General features: G+C 42.4%; 1 protein-coding gene across 1 annotated transcript in view; it reads left to right on the top strand.

The window, feature by feature from the left end:
* TBC1D22A (TBC1 domain family member 22A) overlaps nt 1-16,486 on the top strand; it is a 118,393-nt gene that overhangs the window by 52,946 nt on the left and 48,961 nt on the right. Inside the window, exons 9-10 of the mRNA XM_081023714.1 lie at nt 6,225-6,331; nt 10,971-11,046. Coding sequence (XP_080879840.1) covers nt 6,225-6,331; nt 10,971-11,046 — 183 coding nt within the window. The remainder of the gene's footprint in view (nt 1-6,224; nt 6,332-10,970; nt 11,047-16,486) is intronic.

Here is a 16,486-nt window from a genome sequence, read left to right as displayed (position 1 = left end):
TATTCTACACACTCTCTCTCCCTCTGTGCTCTGCAGATCTGCTAGTGAATTTACACTTGACAGCTTTTTCTCTGGTAGCATTCCTGTGCCATCTAGTAGGATATAATACCCAGACACCAGCAGATGAAGCCTTTCCTCCTCATTGAGTCTTTGCGGCTGAAGATGAAAGAGTTCCACCTGCTCATTCTTGCCTGATAAGAACCAGTTAAATACACAGGCACAGCCAGCAGAACATTGGCAGTCTTAGCTGAAATTGGAGCTAGAAGACAAAATGGGGCAAATAACTAACCAGATTGAGCACACCCCAGAGTTTACTTTCTGATTGCACTGTAGAGACTGGTAGTTCTTAAGACTTTGAAACCTTTTGTTTTAAGGCCAGAGGAGTAACATTTACACACTTTGGACATTCTTTTTGTTTGAATGCTAGATGGATCTGTTAGGATTCTTGATCCGTGTTTGCAGTCATGGGATTGTTGTCTATCACGTGACGGTGTATGTTTTCATTCCACAGAGTGGGAAGTGACGGAGACAGGATTTTTTTGGTATTACTGTGTTCCGTGAAGTGGGACTATTGTCATTTGTTCTTTCTCTCTTTGCTGTCTGATGAGAAAGAGGAAGGAGCTAAGTCAGAATGCTCCGAGTGTATTATATGTAAATAAAGTAGATAAGCCAAAATGCTGTGCTACTGAGTTCTGTTACACAAACTGCAAATACTCTGCAGGATCGTAAGTGTGCTGATGCTTTTTGATACAAGTCACTGTGATGTTTGGGCTGAAGAATGCTTTTGAAGCTCCCGAACGATCGACCAGGAGGGAGAGAACATGCCCGTTGGGCATGTGCCTCTACCAGGGTCCTACACGAGTGTAGGATGATCCTAACAGGATCATCAGGCTAAGAGGTATCTGCAAACGCAGCCTCTCAGAATTGTTTCTCTCTTCCCCTTTCTGCAGGGATGGGGAACCCTTTTCAACTTGAGAGGTTCATTTCCTACTGGGCAGCTTTCTCAGGGCTACGTACCAATAGTGGCAGTGAGGACCGGAGGCAAAAGTGAGCAGAGCGATTAATGTAGATTTTCCCTTTGCATAGTAGGTTAGTTTCTGTACATACTCACACTCCTTTCTGTTCACCAACCGGACAAGCAAAATGCATTATTGGGAGCGTTCCAGCCAGGCAAAAATGTCTGGTATGAATCAGGTCATAGAATAGAATCATAGAATTGCAGAGTTGGAAGGGACCCCAAGGAACATCTAATCCAACCCCCTGCAATGCAGGAATCTCAGCTAAAGCATCCATGCCAGATGGCTATCCAACCTTTACTTAAAAACCTCCAAGGAAGGAGAGTCTACAACCTCCCGAGGGAGACCGTTCCACTGTCAGAAAGTTTTTTCTGAAGTTTTGTCGGAATCTCCTTTATTGTAACCTGAAGCCATTGGTTTGAGTCCTACCCTCCAGAGCAGGAGAAAACAAGCGTGTTCCCTCTTCTATGTGATAATCCTTTAAATATATGAAGATGGCTATCATATATTCTCTCAGTCTCCTCTTTCTTAGGCTAAACATACTCAGCTCCTTCAACTGTTACTTATAGGCATGGTTTCCAACCCTTGAGCATCTTGATTGCCCTCCTCTTTCTTGTAGAGCATTCAGTTTTTGGCATTGGCTAGCCCAGGGGTCAGCAAACTTTTTCAGCAGGGGGCCGGTCCACTGTCCCTCAGACCTTGTGGGGGGCCAGACTATATTTTTGGGGGGAAAAAATGAACGAATTCCTATGCCCCACAAATAACCCAGAGACGCATTTTAAATAAAAGCACACATTCTACTCATGTAAAAACACGCTGATTCCCGGACCATTCAGGGGCCGGATTGATAAGGCGATTGGGCCGCATCCAGCCCCCGGGCCTTAGTTTGCATACCCATGCACTAGCCAATACAGATCTTGCTCCTGCCAGGCCTGCTGAACATAAAACAGAACTATAGGTCTGGTTTTGTCCTGACTTGTGGCTCACCTCACTGACTGTGCAGCAGCTGTTCTAAAATGCACCATTACTCTGTGACATAAGAAAAATTACTTTATTATTACCATGGTTTCGCATATGGAAATTGAGGTATGTTGCTATTTGGCAGGAAAACAGATCTTAGGGCCACAGACTCCTGCAGAGTCAGGCACACTTGAGTTTGCTTAGCCTGGATTGTATTGTAAATTTAGTCTAGAGTCTCAAGTACAGCATTGGTCAAAAACGGCCATCAAGATTGGTTTTGATATCTTTTCTTTGCCATCACTAGTAAAAGTAAATCTAAGCTAAGCAACAACTGGCGTTTAACAAACATTTCGTTATTTTTCCAGAGGGTGGGGCTGGACATCAGTAGATTGCAGTTGTGGGAGGAATGTAACTTTATATCAATGAATTTTGCAGCAATTACAATTCTGATAAACTTATTCATTGCTGGTACCTATTCACACTTGTTTGCTGATCTATTGTGGCTTGTAGCAGAAAACGTAACTGGAACTTGTCCTTCAGTGTAGGGTCTCTGTGTATACTGCAGCAAATATGTGTCCCCAAGTGCTTGTTGTTGTTTAGTCGTGTCCGACTCTTCGTGACCCCATGGACCAGAGCATGCCAGGCACTTCCACTGCCTCCCGCAGTTTGGTCAAACTCATGCTGGTAGCTTCGAGAACACTGTCCAACCATCTCGTCCTCTGTCGTCCCCTTTTCCTTGTGCCCTTCATCTTTCCCAACATCAGGGTCTTTTCCAGGGAGTCTTCTCTTCTCATGAGGTGGCCAAAGTATTGGAGCCTCAGCTTCAGGATCTGTCCTTCCAGTGAGCACTCAGGGCTGATTTCCTTAAGAATGGATAGGTTTGATCTTTTTGCAGTCCATGGGACTCTCAAGAGTCTCCTCCAGCACCAGAATTCAAAAGCATCAATTCTTCAGCGATCAGCTTTCTTTATGGTCCAGCTCTCACTTCCATACATCACTACTGGGAAAACCATGGCTTTAAGTATACAGACCTTTGCTGGCAAGGTGATGTCTCTGCTTTTTAAGATGCTGTCTAGGTTTGCCATCGCCTTTCTCCCAAGGAGCAGGCGTCTTTTAATTTCGTGACTGCTGTCACCATCTGCAGTGATCATGGAGCCCAAGAAAGTAAAATCTCTTACTGCCTCCATTTCTTCCCCTTCTATTTGCCAGGAGGTGATGGGCCCAGTGGCCATGATCTTCGTTTTTTTGATGTTGAGCTTCAGGCCATATTTTGCGCTCTCCTCTTTCACCCTCATTAAAAGGTTCTTTAATTCCTCCTCACTTTCTGCCATCAAGGTTGTGTCATCTGCATATCTGAGGTTGTTGATATTTCTTCCGGCAATCTTAATTCCGGCTTGGGATTCATTCAGCCCAGCCTTTCTCATGATGAATTCTGCATATAAGTTAAATAAGCAGGGAGACAATATACAGCCTTGCCGTACTCCTTTCCCAATTTTGAACCAATCAGTTGTTCCATATCCAGTTCTAACTGTAGCTTCTTGTCCCACATAGAGACTTCTCAGGAGACAGATGAGGTGATCAGGCACTCCCATTTCTTTAAGAACTTGCCATAGTTTGCTGTTGTCGACACAGTCAAAGGCTTTTGCATAGTCAATGAAGCAGAAGTAGATGTCTTTCTGGAACTCTCTAGCTTTCTCCATAATCCAGCGCATGTTTGCAATTTGGTCTCTGATTCCTCTGCCCCTTCGAAATCCAGCTTGCACTTCTGGGAGTTCTTGGTCCACATACTGCTTAAGCCTTCCTTGTAGAATTTTAAGCATAACCTTGCTAGCGTGTGAAATGAGTGCAATTGTGCGGTAGTTGGAGCATTCTTTGGCACTGCCCTTCTTTGGGATTGGGATGTAGACTGATCTTCTCCAATCCTCTGGCCACTGCTGAGTTTTCCAAATTTGCTGGCATATTGAGTGTAGCACCTTAACAGCATCATCTTTTAAAATTTTAAATAGTTCAGCTGGAATATCATCACTTCCACTGGCCTTGTTATTAGCAGTGCTTTCTAAGGCTCATTTGACTTCACTCTCCAGGATATCTGGCTCAAGGTCAGCAACCACACTACCTGGGGTATACGAGACATCCATTTCTTTTTGGTATAGTTCCTCTGTGTATTCTTGCCACCTCTTCTTGATGTCTTCTGCTTCTGTTAGGTCCTTTCCACTTTCGTCTTTTATTATGGTAATCTTTGTGCGAAATGTTCCTTTCATATCTCCAATTTTCTTGAACAGATCTCTGGTTTTTCCCATTCTATTGTTTTCCTCTATTTCTTTGCATTGCTCGTTTAAGAAGGCCTTCTTGTCTCTCTTTGCTATTTTTTGGAAATCTGCATTCAATTTCCTGTATCTTTCACTATCTCCCTCGCATTTTGCTTGCCTTCTCTCCCCCACTATTTGTAAGGCCTCATTGGACAGCCACTTTGCTTTCTTGCATTTCCTTTTCATTGGGATGGTTTTAGTTGCTGCCTCCTGTATAATGTTACGAGCCTCCATCCATAGTTCATCAGGCACTCTGTCCACCAAATCTAAATCCTTAAACCTGTTCCTCACTTCCACTGTGCATTCATAAGGGATTTGACTTAGATTGTATCTTACCGGCCCAGTGGCTTTTCCTACTTTCTTCAGTTTAAGCTTGAATTTTGCTATAAGAAGCTGATGATCTGAGCCACAGTCAGCTCCAGGTCTTGTTTTTGCTGACTGTATAGAGATTCTCCATCTCTGGCTGCAGAGAATATAATCAATCTGATTTCGATGCTGCCCATCTGGTGATGTCCATGTGTAGAGTCGTCTCTTGTGTTGTTGGAAAAGAGTGTTTGTGATGACCAGCTTGTTCTCTTGGCAGAACTCTATTAGCCTTTGCCCTGCTTCGTTTTGAACTCCAAGACCAAACTTGCCAGTTGTTCCTTTTATCTCTTGACTCCCTACTTTAGCATTCCAATCCCCTATAATGAGAAGAACATCCTTCTTTGGTGTCATTTCTGTAAGGTCTTGTAAGTCTTCATAGAATTGGTCAATTTCAGTTTCTTCAGCACCAGTGGTTGGTGCATAAACTTGGATTACTGTGATGTTAAAAGGTCTGCCTTGGATTCGTATCGAGATCATTCTATCATTTTTGAGATTGCATCCCAGTACAGCTTTTGCCACTCTTTTGTTCACTATGAGGGCCACTCCATTTCTTTTACGGGATTCTTGCCCACAGTAGTAGATGTGATGGTCATCCGAACTGAATTCGCCCATTCCTGTCCATTTTAGTTCACTGATGCCCAGGATGTCAATATTTATTCTTGCCATCTCATTTTTGACCACATCCAACTTACCCAGGTTCATGGTTCTTACATTCCAGGTTCCTATGCAATATTTTTCTTTACAGCATTGGACTTTCCTTTCGCTTCCAGGCATATCTGCAACTGAGCGTCCTTTCGGCTTTGGCCCAGTCGCTTCATCAGCTCTGAATCTACTTGTACTTGTCCTCCGCTCTTCCTCAGTAGCATGTTGAACACCTTCCGACCTGAGGGGCTCATCTTCCAGCGTCATAACTTTTATATACCTGTTGTCTTTGTCCATGGAGTTTTCTTGGCAGGGATATTGGAGTGGCTTGCTGGTTCCTCCTCCAGGTGGATCACGTTTGGTCAAAACTCTCCACTATGACCTGTCCATCTTGGGTGGCCCTGCACGGCATAGCTCATAGCTTCTCTGAGTTATTCAAGCCCCTTCGCCACGGCAAGGCAGTGATCCATGAAGGGGCCCCAAGTGCTAGAAGTATGTTATTACTCTTGAGGATGCTTCTATATCTCTCTGTGCCCTTGCAATCCTAACTCAACACACGTAATCTTAAGAGGGTGTTCTTGGTTGGCCTTGGAAGTTGTGATGTGAAATGGGCTGGAATTAGTTGTGGATAGATTTCATGCATTTTCAGATTTTTATGGTGGTGTGCCATAGTCCTTTAAGTTTCCACAGTGGATTTGATTTGATTTGGTTTTTTTAAAGCTCCTGTGCATTTCTAATATCAGGGGTGAATGACTGTTCGAAAACACCAGGTTTAGCTGAATAGTGCTTTTAGTCCTTAGTAAAGGTCGTACGGTTTAATGTTTATGGATAAGGTTAGTGATTGCTATATCTTGTATATGTGTGTAAACCTTTTGTTTATTCCGTGCACTTCATTGGTGTATCTTTTCCCCCTCTCTCTTTTACCAAACAGAAGAAGAAGTGGAAAATTTTGATGTTTCCAGTCTGCCCGCCGAAGTGCTGCAGAACATTGAAGCTGACAGTTTCTGGTGCATGAGTAAACTGCTTGATGGCATTCAGGTAAATTGATTTCCCCTTCTCTAACCATTGGGATAACTGATTAGCATTGTGGCAAATAACAGCATTAAGAGTGTTGAAAAAGAATATACCTGATGAGTAGAATAGGACAGTAGATACCAGAATATTTAAACAATGTGAAATGTAAACAGGACATTGGTATTTATGAGGTACATTTTGAAATTGGTTCTCCTTCCCGGTGTGCACCAGTACAACCTTTCTTGAGCTTGATTGAAAGCATATTGTTTTTCCACATGTTGGTGGACAGTTTTCTTTTCTTTTTTAAAAAGCAGATTATTCTGATATGATTGCTATTTTATTGTGAGTGTTTCTGGTCAGGGAGGAGGCTGAACAGTCTTCGTACCTTGCTCCTCATCTGTGCAGTCTGGTAGGTTTCTTTCTGGCAGGAATAAACTCCCTGCAGCTGCTCCTTCTGTTGCCTAAGAGTGGAGGGAACATTTTCAGCTGGAAGGTCTTATTCCCTCCTGGGCAGGTTGCCTATGCTTTATATGTTAACACAAGCACACCATACAGTTATTTCAAGATTGGTGTTACACGCTTCTGGTAGGTTGTCATATAACAGCTTAGCCACTGCATTTTGCACGATCTGCAGTTTCGGAAACATCTTCAAGGGCAGCCCCACGTAGAGCATATTGCAGTAATCTATCTTTGAAGTCAACAGCGCATGGTCACTGCAGTCAAGCTTTCCAAGTCCAGGAACAGTTGTAAGTAGCAAATCAGTGTGATCTGGGATAAGGCTATTGATGGCAACTAGTCATGATGCCTATGCACTATCTCCAGGATCAGACGCAAAGCAGCTCTGAATGCCAACTGTTGGGGAACAACACAGAGGGCTAGTTTCCTCCTATCTTGCTTGTAGACTTCCCCAGAGTCATTTGATTGGCCAGTGGAGGGAAAAGTCTTTGAGAGTCATTTGATTGGCCAGTGGACTATAGATAAGTCTTTGGTCACATTCAGCAGGGCAGTTATACAGTTTTGTCCAGGAAGCATGCTGGGAAAAAGAAGAAAAAATCCTGGTCTGTATGGCAGTTCACTACACATGGTTGGCTTACCTTGTGGAAAGGATTCTTCCATTGCCTTCAGTGATGCTCATGAATATCATCATCAAACCTTTATTAGCATCACTTACAAACATTCAGAATAAATAGGCCAATGCGATCTCGTTGCCGCTTCAACAGTACAGTCATTTGCCAAAGGGAAGAAGAGGCGAGCAATCTATTTCACCTCTGTGTGTCTCCAGCAAGGGCAGGATCCTGTAGCGTACTTCAGTGGCAAAAAAATATATCAAATAAAGGAACTTAGCTACTGTCTTGGTGAGCCTCCTGGTCTCTCCCCTGTAATAAGAAGCATATGACCTCTGTCTCTGGTTTCCATATTGGGATACATAGCTGGTCTAAGAATTGTTGGCAGAGATCATCATACATTTTACATTTAAGGACCATGTGAGCTAGAGTTTCCACCAGGTGGGCATCACATGGGCAGATCCTATCCCCTTCTGCCATACCCGCGAACCTACCCCAAAGGAGGTTAGAAGGATTAGAATTGAACCTAGCCAGCAAAAAAGCCCTTCTTTCTTGCGGGTTAAACAAAAATTGTAGCTCATGAATATGCACTGGTCCAAAGATGAATGGCCAGTAACTTAGAAGTGCTCCAAAAAGCTGCCTTAAAGAGGCAAGTTTCAGTTTCGGCACAGTGCATCACCTACTTCGTAATGAATCAGGGATTCATTTGTGAATACATTTTGAGACCCTGTGAGGGCAGAGGGAGATTGTGACTGCCAGTTTTATTAAGCTATTGACAGGTGTACCTTACTGCCTTTGCTAACTGCAAGTGGTTGCTGACCACATTAAAACACTCCCTTTGTTTTTGTTCCCATTCCTTTCTGAAGTTTTCTCATCTTGCATAGAATGTGCCTTCCTGTCAAAAGGTTGGTTTGTAAAACATGTCTTGCAGCAACCAGTGAGGATTTAAGATGGGGGAATTAGGCTTGATAAGTGGTTAGCGGAGTGGAAGCTTTAATGTGGCTCAAATATTATTCTGTTCTGAAGCACTGAAAAAAGAACCTGGATCTTACAGACTTACCTGGGAGCAGGGTACAATTATTTTCACCACTTAAGATCAGAGCTTCCAATTTCTTTGTGGCCATTATTCCTTTTCAGAGCACAAAAACTATTTTGCTCCGCTCCAATTGTAAATAGTGTTGTGCAGAATGTTTAAGCTGGTTATACATAACAAGTTATCAAGAAAACAGATGTGTTGTCAAGAATATGTGATACTTTGAAGAAAAGGCAGTTTCTTGCACATTTCTTATTTAAGGACTGCTTCTACATTATGCCACGTGGGCATATGAAGCTTCAAACTCTTGGGAAAATAATTTTAGGGAAATGGGAAAATCTAGCCCTTTTTGGCCTGAGGACAGTGTTCCAATTTACCAGCTCCTTTAGGCACATCATACCAGTGGTACGTGTGGCAACTGCTACTGAGCTCAATTTGGGGGGTGAATAGCTCTATGGTGAAGATGAGCACTCTAGAAACTGTGCAGTGGAATGGAAGAAAAACTTTGGTCAACTGGCTCAGGCCTGAATACACACCTTAAGGGTTGATTTCCCACGCCCTCTGTCCCTGCAAGTAGCCACGCTGGGTGACTGTTTTGAGTTTTCCTGTGCTTCGATAAGGCTTGGGATTGCATCAAGCCCAGAAACAGTGGGAAAATGTTTCTGCAGGTATTTGTCCCATTTCCTGCCATTAACCAACTGAACTGCATTCGAGTGACAAAAAATGAGGAGAGAAAAAAAGACAAATCACAATGCTGACAAGGGCAGGGACCAAAAAGAGACTGTACTCAGTGCTAGAACTCACTGCTTTTTATTTTCTTAATTTTATTTTTGCCTAGACTCAAGTTTTTCCAATAGATTTTTGTGTATTCTGAAGCCTTTGGAGACCACTTCGCTTTTTTTGCTCTTTCTTTGAGAGAAGTTTTGTTTTGTTTTTTTCCTTGTAGCAAGTCCCTTGCTTCAGTTTTGGAAGCTGCTTTTCACCATTTTCTCTGAATTCACTATTAGGGCCTTGACTGTTTGGCTGAAGACCAATTTTGAATAGATGCAATTTTCATAGGTTTTGACTCATTTTCTGTTTATTCCCTTGTGTGGCACACACCTCACTGTTCAGATTTAAAATGTTTTCCTTTTATTTTTTTTGCATGTGTTTAGTTTCCATTTGTACTATGCTTGATCCTATACACTAGATCCTAGACTCAGCTTTCTCAACTTCCTCCTGAGACCACAGAAGCTAGTTTCATGGATCCCTGCTTGGAAATTGTAGCTATAACCCCTCCCCTCCCTTAATCTGTAGGTTAAACTGCTATAAGGCTAGGAATTTAGTAAGCTTTTAACAAGTTTGGACTGGTAGAAGTTTTATGGCTTATTAATATACATGCTGTTTGCCTATTTAATACTGTTTTCCATTTATGAATTGCTTTCTTATATTTTATTCATACATTTTATTATATTTCTGTTTTTGCCAAGTTTGTATATTTTCTTCAGTTTTGTTTACTGATGGAAATAAATTTCTCCAATTTATTTTATTTTTGGTCTGGTCTGATCCCTTTCTGATTACCACCAATAACTCAATGGAGCAAAATTTAAGAACCTATTTGTAGATACCTACAGCTGGCATATGCTGCAGACATGTTGCACACACTTGCATGCACACACAACATGCTCACACGAGGATGTGTGCTATTATGGGATGTAAATTGCTCCTTCTTCTGCTGACCTGGCGAGTGACCTGTATCCTGATGTGGGACTGGGCTGGAGAGCTTGGCAGTCTGCTGCCTGTCTCAGCTCCTCAGTGGAGATGTGAGATCCGGTGAGCTGGGAGAAGAAGCAATCTGTATCCCGATCCCACCCAGATGTGAGCCAGTGAGAGCTTTTGAATTTGTCCCCTCCAATTCCAGGGAGCTTCAAAAGCGGGAATCAAAGGGCAATCTAGTAGATTACATTAGGGAACTGGGGGGCTGGTGTGGTCGGCCTAATATGACCTGCAGGTTTGCTACCCATGGTGGAAAGTTATGTTATGGAATTTATCAACCGGGAAGTTTTCAGATTTTAAAAATACACAGGGGTGGGTTACCTGTCCCCCTCCAGATGTTGGATTCCTCATATAACCTTAACCAGGATCACCAAAGGTTGGGGTGATGGGAGTTGTAGTCCAACAATACTCAGGGTGCTACAGGTTCTTTATTCTGTTGTCAGGTGTGCATTCTTGGGAATGTCTGATGTTCTTGGGGAGTTTATCATGTCTCTCCCCACAGCCACTGAAAGGAAAAGAAATAATCTAGCAACGAACCATGGCCATCTTTGCATGATAATTCCTAATAGACATGTTTCTGTTTGTTATTGATACGCACGTTAGAGAACATGTTTTCCTTAAGCAAGTCGGACAGAGCCTCTGTTGAGATACCTACTGTGTTTTGAATGGTAATTTTACCCACTCTCAGCTGGTCATTCTGCAAGGTTGAAGTCAGCTGCCAGCAAGACATTGATTCAGCTGTTTCTTTTTTGAAGCAACTGTGTTCATATCTCTTTGTCAACATGCTTGCTTTATGATCTTGTCTCCTTAGGATAACTACACCTTTGCTCAGCCTGGTATTCAGAAGAAAGTGAAAATGCTGGAAGAACTGGTTAGCCGAATTGACGGTACGTCTTGAAAACTAAGCGAGACTGGACGTGGCTTGGTTGAAAGTGTTTAGTTAGAAGACTTTGCTAGCTGCCTGGGCAATACCAGCGCAGTGATCCGTCTCTACCATAATGTGGCCTTTCTCAGGCGAGGTGTCACCCTTAATCAACTTGTGGCATAGTGGCCTTTTGCAAACTTACTGCACTGTATCACTTAAAGGAAAGCCACTAGAGCATGCGCCACTCTCATTACTTTTTATTAAGGCAATGTAATCAAAATCCAATGCCAATCTTTTTTGCTGCAGAGTAATGGCTACATACAAAAGCCAGCCAGCATTCATTTTACATTAAGCTCAATGATTGTAGTAATTCGGGAGAGTCACAGTGGTTGTTTATAGTTGTCCTTTGGCACTATGTTTTGTGCCTTTGTGTATCGTTTTGCTATCAGGAATGTCTGAATAATTTCTCTGTGGAATCCAATTAATTACCAACTTTGGAAATAACATCTTTAATATTGGAGATAAATTACAGCGGGTGCGAGGGTAATTTTAGATTATGCTTTCATGTTTTTCGCAGGACTACTTTGAAACATTTTCTACCTTCATCCTTAAAACAATTCCCATCATGAAATGCTGACTGTCATATTGCTGGAGCAGAGTTTAATTAAATGAAATTTGAGAGATAGTGCTTGCCCATTCTAAGCATATTCTCTTGATAGTTCGTTAAATTAACGAGCACAGCGATGCCGAGCAGAACTAAGCATATATTTGTGACACTGCCTGTCAGTTATGAGTGTGTGTGTGTGTGTGTGTGTGTGTGTCAAAAAATGCTGTTACGCAAGTAACTCAACAGTGGCTAAACTTATTAGGAAGATGATTTCTATTGTTTCATTATGCACAGCGTAAGCTTTGTTGCAGCAGCATTTACTGCAACAATTTATATATTTGCTTGCTTGTATTTGAACAATCTAGATTGTTGACGGTGACATTGACTGTGCTTAGAGGTGAACATTCACATAACTGATGGTGATGAAATGCATGAGTTGCCATCAAAGAAAGCTATTTAATATGCCTAGTTGCAAATAACTTGCTACTTAGCAGCTGTTGTCTGCGAAAAGCATTGGTGCGATCCTTCCTCACGCGAATGACACCCTTGGTGTAAATGTATTGCATGGGAAGCGCCATTTTCCAGCAGTGGATCATGCACTTTTCTTGCAAAAGGTCCCAGACTCAGTCTCTCTGTGGCATCTCCAGATAGGACTCTTGTCTTGTTTCCTTGGAGTGCCTCTTCCAATCAGAGATAACAATACTGAGCTGAATAGTCCAATTATGTGGCAAGGTATGCTACTATCTCTAAGTTGCAACAGAGAGGCAGTATGCTTCCTGGCTCTTCATTTAGCCCTTGTACTCCAACCCAGAGATCTGGTTGGAAGTTTACCCATGCTTGAAATTAAATATGGCTCTAGCCCTGAGTTAAAGGAATGGGTGGAATATTCAGAAGCCTCCTGGTTTCCTGCTCTTGCAGCCGTAGGACAAACTCTGGAAGACAGAGATTTATTTCTATTTTTATTTAGCTTTCTCTGTGTGTATGTGTGTGCTGGTAGGAATCTTGCATTATGTACTTGCCCAAACCATTGGCAAGCTTTTTTGTACATGAGGCACAATCACTGCACGTCTTAACATAACTGGTTAATGAAGATAGCAAGGCTTGAATTAAGAAGAACAGGAGGTTGATACGTGGTGACAAATATGCTCTGCCAGAACAATCTAAGATGGAAAGAGGGTGTGAGTGGGGTGCGGGAATGTTAAATGGAAAAGTGCTTTAATGAAAAAGTGGAGTGATAAATAATATTTATGTTAATCATCCCTGATGTTTGCTTAAAATATGTGAGGTTGGAAATATTTATGGTTTGGTTATTAGATGTAGCCAGTCAACCGGAAAATATGGCTTTATTCTCAAAGGATAAGATCTTTCCTCCACAAGCTACTTAGCTTCCCTGCAACTTCTGCACCTGTCACAAAGTTAAGCTGATGATAACCAGCAGCCAGAAAAGCCCGTTGGCAGAACGGAAAGGTGACTGATCTGTGGTTTTAATAAGTTTATTTATTAGCAGTCTTTACATCCCACCTAGGGATTGAAATTCTCATAGCGGTTTGCAATGTATTTGCAGCATGATAAAACAGACAGGGAAGCAACCGTCACTTCAGCATGGCACGGGTGTGTACAAGTCACATGCGCGCGCGCACACACACACACACACGCACACACACCAGTTATCTGATGGTCCAACGAATGCCATTTTGTGGCAGAGTCTCTGTTGACACAGCTAGATGTGAGATCCACACAGGTCAGGACTTTCTCAGTGGCTGGTGCTGCTGTCTCTCAGAAACCCAGCCCTAGTGGCAGATGCAGGGGGTGATGGGGGAATATAGATGCCTCCCTTCCAGTTCTCAGATGCTGCAATCAGTTAAAGTTAAAATCTCAAGCAGTGCCTAATGGGAAGAGAAGGCAAAGCAAAATGCAGTAGAATCAGAGCTTGATCCATTAGTCCCCAGTTCTCTCTGTTGTCAGAAAAGCAGGGCTGGGGGCTTAAGTTGTTTTACAGTGAGGACTGAACATGCTCAGTGGGCATGAAATGCCAGCTGACTACGTTTTTTTGGGAGGGAGGCAGCGGGGAGAAAACTAGGGTGGATGGGAACTGGCTGGAACCCTATTCAGAAGCACTCCAGCGCACAACATTTGGTTGCGGTATCCTACTTGTATATCCATGCCTCGATAGGCAAAAGTACAGCATTCATGCATAAAAGAAGAGGTATCAGTAGACTTGGAGTAACTCAAGATGTTTGCAGAGTATATAAAAAAAATGGGAAAAACCCTCTGAGCAGACCCATAATAACTCAATGGCATTGAGTATCCGAAAAGGGGGGAAACCATTGGCAACTGGGTGGAAGGTTGAAGGGAAGTGGAATAGAATGGAATGGCTGGAACAGGACTCACACACATGCATACATGTTAGAAAGAACGGTCTCATTGTTTGTTCAGTCATTTTCATAGGTTCCTGGTTCATACTGGGAAGCTGCTTTCCCAAAGAATGGAAGTGAGAGGTGCCCCTAGGCAAAAATTGAGCCTAGATGAAGATTTTAATGTAGCTGAGATTTTAGGTATTCAGCCACCCAACTCTCTCTCTTGTTCTCAAAAATAAAATGATTCTGAATATGCATATTACTCTGTATCAGATCCAATGGTCTCAGGACTGCTGGATTATATAACCCTCCTAAAGACTGAAAGGGGGAATGATTTTTCACCAATCCTCCTGCATCTTTCAGCTGCTGAATCTGCTTTATAGGGTTGAGAACCCTCCAGAACAACATCAGAGGTAGTGCAGGGGGAAGGAGAAATTGCCTTTTCCATTTTGCCCTGCAGATGATGAATGGAAGGGAATTCTTTGGATTGAGCCCTTTATTTCTATTAATGTTAATACATGCAGTTTAAAAAAAATATGTATAAACAGTTTCACATACAAGTTTTTTCTTTCCTAACCCCTTTCTCCCTCTGTTGTTTTCTATTAAAATACCTCTCTTTTAAGGACCATGATCTGGCAAGTTCTGAAAGGGTCACTTAACATTGGTGGATGTCTCAGAGTTTCTGCATTCTTGATTTCCAAGTGGTATAACGTGAGGACAGAATTTTATCCATAACCTTGCTGGAATAAATCCTCGCTCTGGGCATTTGTTTTTTCATTCATATATTGTGAAGACCACATATGTATTATAATAAATGTAGGATCTTCAGAATAACCTGTTCTTCTCATCTTCTAAGGGAATTGTTTTCCAACTCTGTGGATTAAGCTTTCAATTTCAAAGGATTTGTTATTTTACAATATTTATAAGAAATGTGATTACAGTAATTCAGTAAAGCTGTTTTAAATCGCATGCCAAGCATTACAGGAAAAACAATTTTAATTACTTTTCTAAGGTGTTTTAAAGTTGGATGATTTAGAGGCTCAGTTTTACAGCGCTAGAACTAAATTCAGCGTCTTGTATGAAATAGCAAGCGCTTTTCCCAACCTTATGCTGTGTGATATTTCTTAATGTTTTATGGAACTCAGCGGTTCAGTGTCTTACCAGTAGATTTTACTGCCTCATTAAACAATTGTATCGATTGAAAATAACTTTGTCTTTTGGGGAAGTTCAGCACAAACGAAACTTATTTGAGGTTGAACTGCAATGACTTTTTTCTTTTCTTTTTGTCTAGTAGTACCATATTTTAAGTCATAATGGACTTTTGGAGAAAGGTTAAGCTAGGTAACCTTGATTTTCAGTGGTGATGACCAAGAAGGGCTTTCTAGAGTGTCAGGGGTAAACAAGCAGGACTGTCTCATGATTGTAGATCTTTGTAAGGAGAGGAAGACAAAGACTATCAATAGGAGGGTTCCCTAGCATAATTCAAAGTGTTGATGCTGACCTTAAAAGCCCTAAACTGCCTTGGCCCAGTATGCTTGAAGGAGTGTCTCCACTCCCATCGTTCTGCCCGCACACTGAGGTCCACCTCCAAGTAATTTCGTTGTCCCCGAAGGGGGCAATGACAATAAAGATATTATTATTATTAAAAGAGTCTTTTGTTGGTTCCCTCACTGCGAGAAGCGAAGTTACAGGGAACCAGGCAGAAGATCTTCTTGGCAGTGGTGCTCTCCTTGTGGAATGCCCTCCCATCAGATGCCAAGGAGATGAAGAACTGCACAACTTTTAGAAGACATCTGAAGGCAGCCCTGTACAGTCATACCTCGGGTTACAGACGCTTCAGGTTGCGTTTTTTTGGGTTACGGACCCACCGAAACCTGGAAGTACCGGAATGGGTTACTTCTGGGTTTCGGGGGTTGCCCGTGCGCAGAAGCGCCAAATCGCAACCCGCACATGCGCAGATGCGCTGCTGCAGATTGCGAATGTGCATCCCCACGGATCACGTTCACAACCCGAGCTTTAAATGTATTATGTTTTATTATGTTTTTATATTTTGCTGGAAGCCACCCAGAGTGGCTTGGGAAACCCAGCCAGATGAAAGGGGTATTATTATTATTATTATTATTATTATTATTATTATTATTACATTCAGTAGTTGATGATGGGCTGGGGTGGCAGTGCTCACCTGCACTCTGGTCAGCTGTGATGCTGGTGCTTATTGGGGGGTAGAGGGAGAAAGGCAAGGTCTATATGTTGCAAACACACTGGCGTAACCAATCTGGTTATCTTGCCAGTGCCAAACTCTGGTTCTCTTGTACCTTGCCAAACTTGCTGCCACTTTGCCCCTCCCCTTATAGCTCCCAGTAGGCAGCAGCAACACAACCAGCTGAAGGTCAGATAAGTCCTGCCACCCCAGCACAACATCCACTACTGCAAATGAGTGTTACAGTACTGGATGCAAGTCAGTACTGGCAATGGCCAGTTACAGATGCATCTAATAA

This window comes from Podarcis pityusensis, assembly GCF_964106645.2.
Source record: "Podarcis pityusensis genome assembly, chromosome: 10".
Classification (NCBI taxonomy): domain Eukaryota; kingdom Metazoa; phylum Chordata; class Lepidosauria; order Squamata; family Lacertidae; genus Podarcis; species Podarcis pityusensis.
This window is presented reverse-complemented; position numbering and strand designations above follow the sequence as displayed.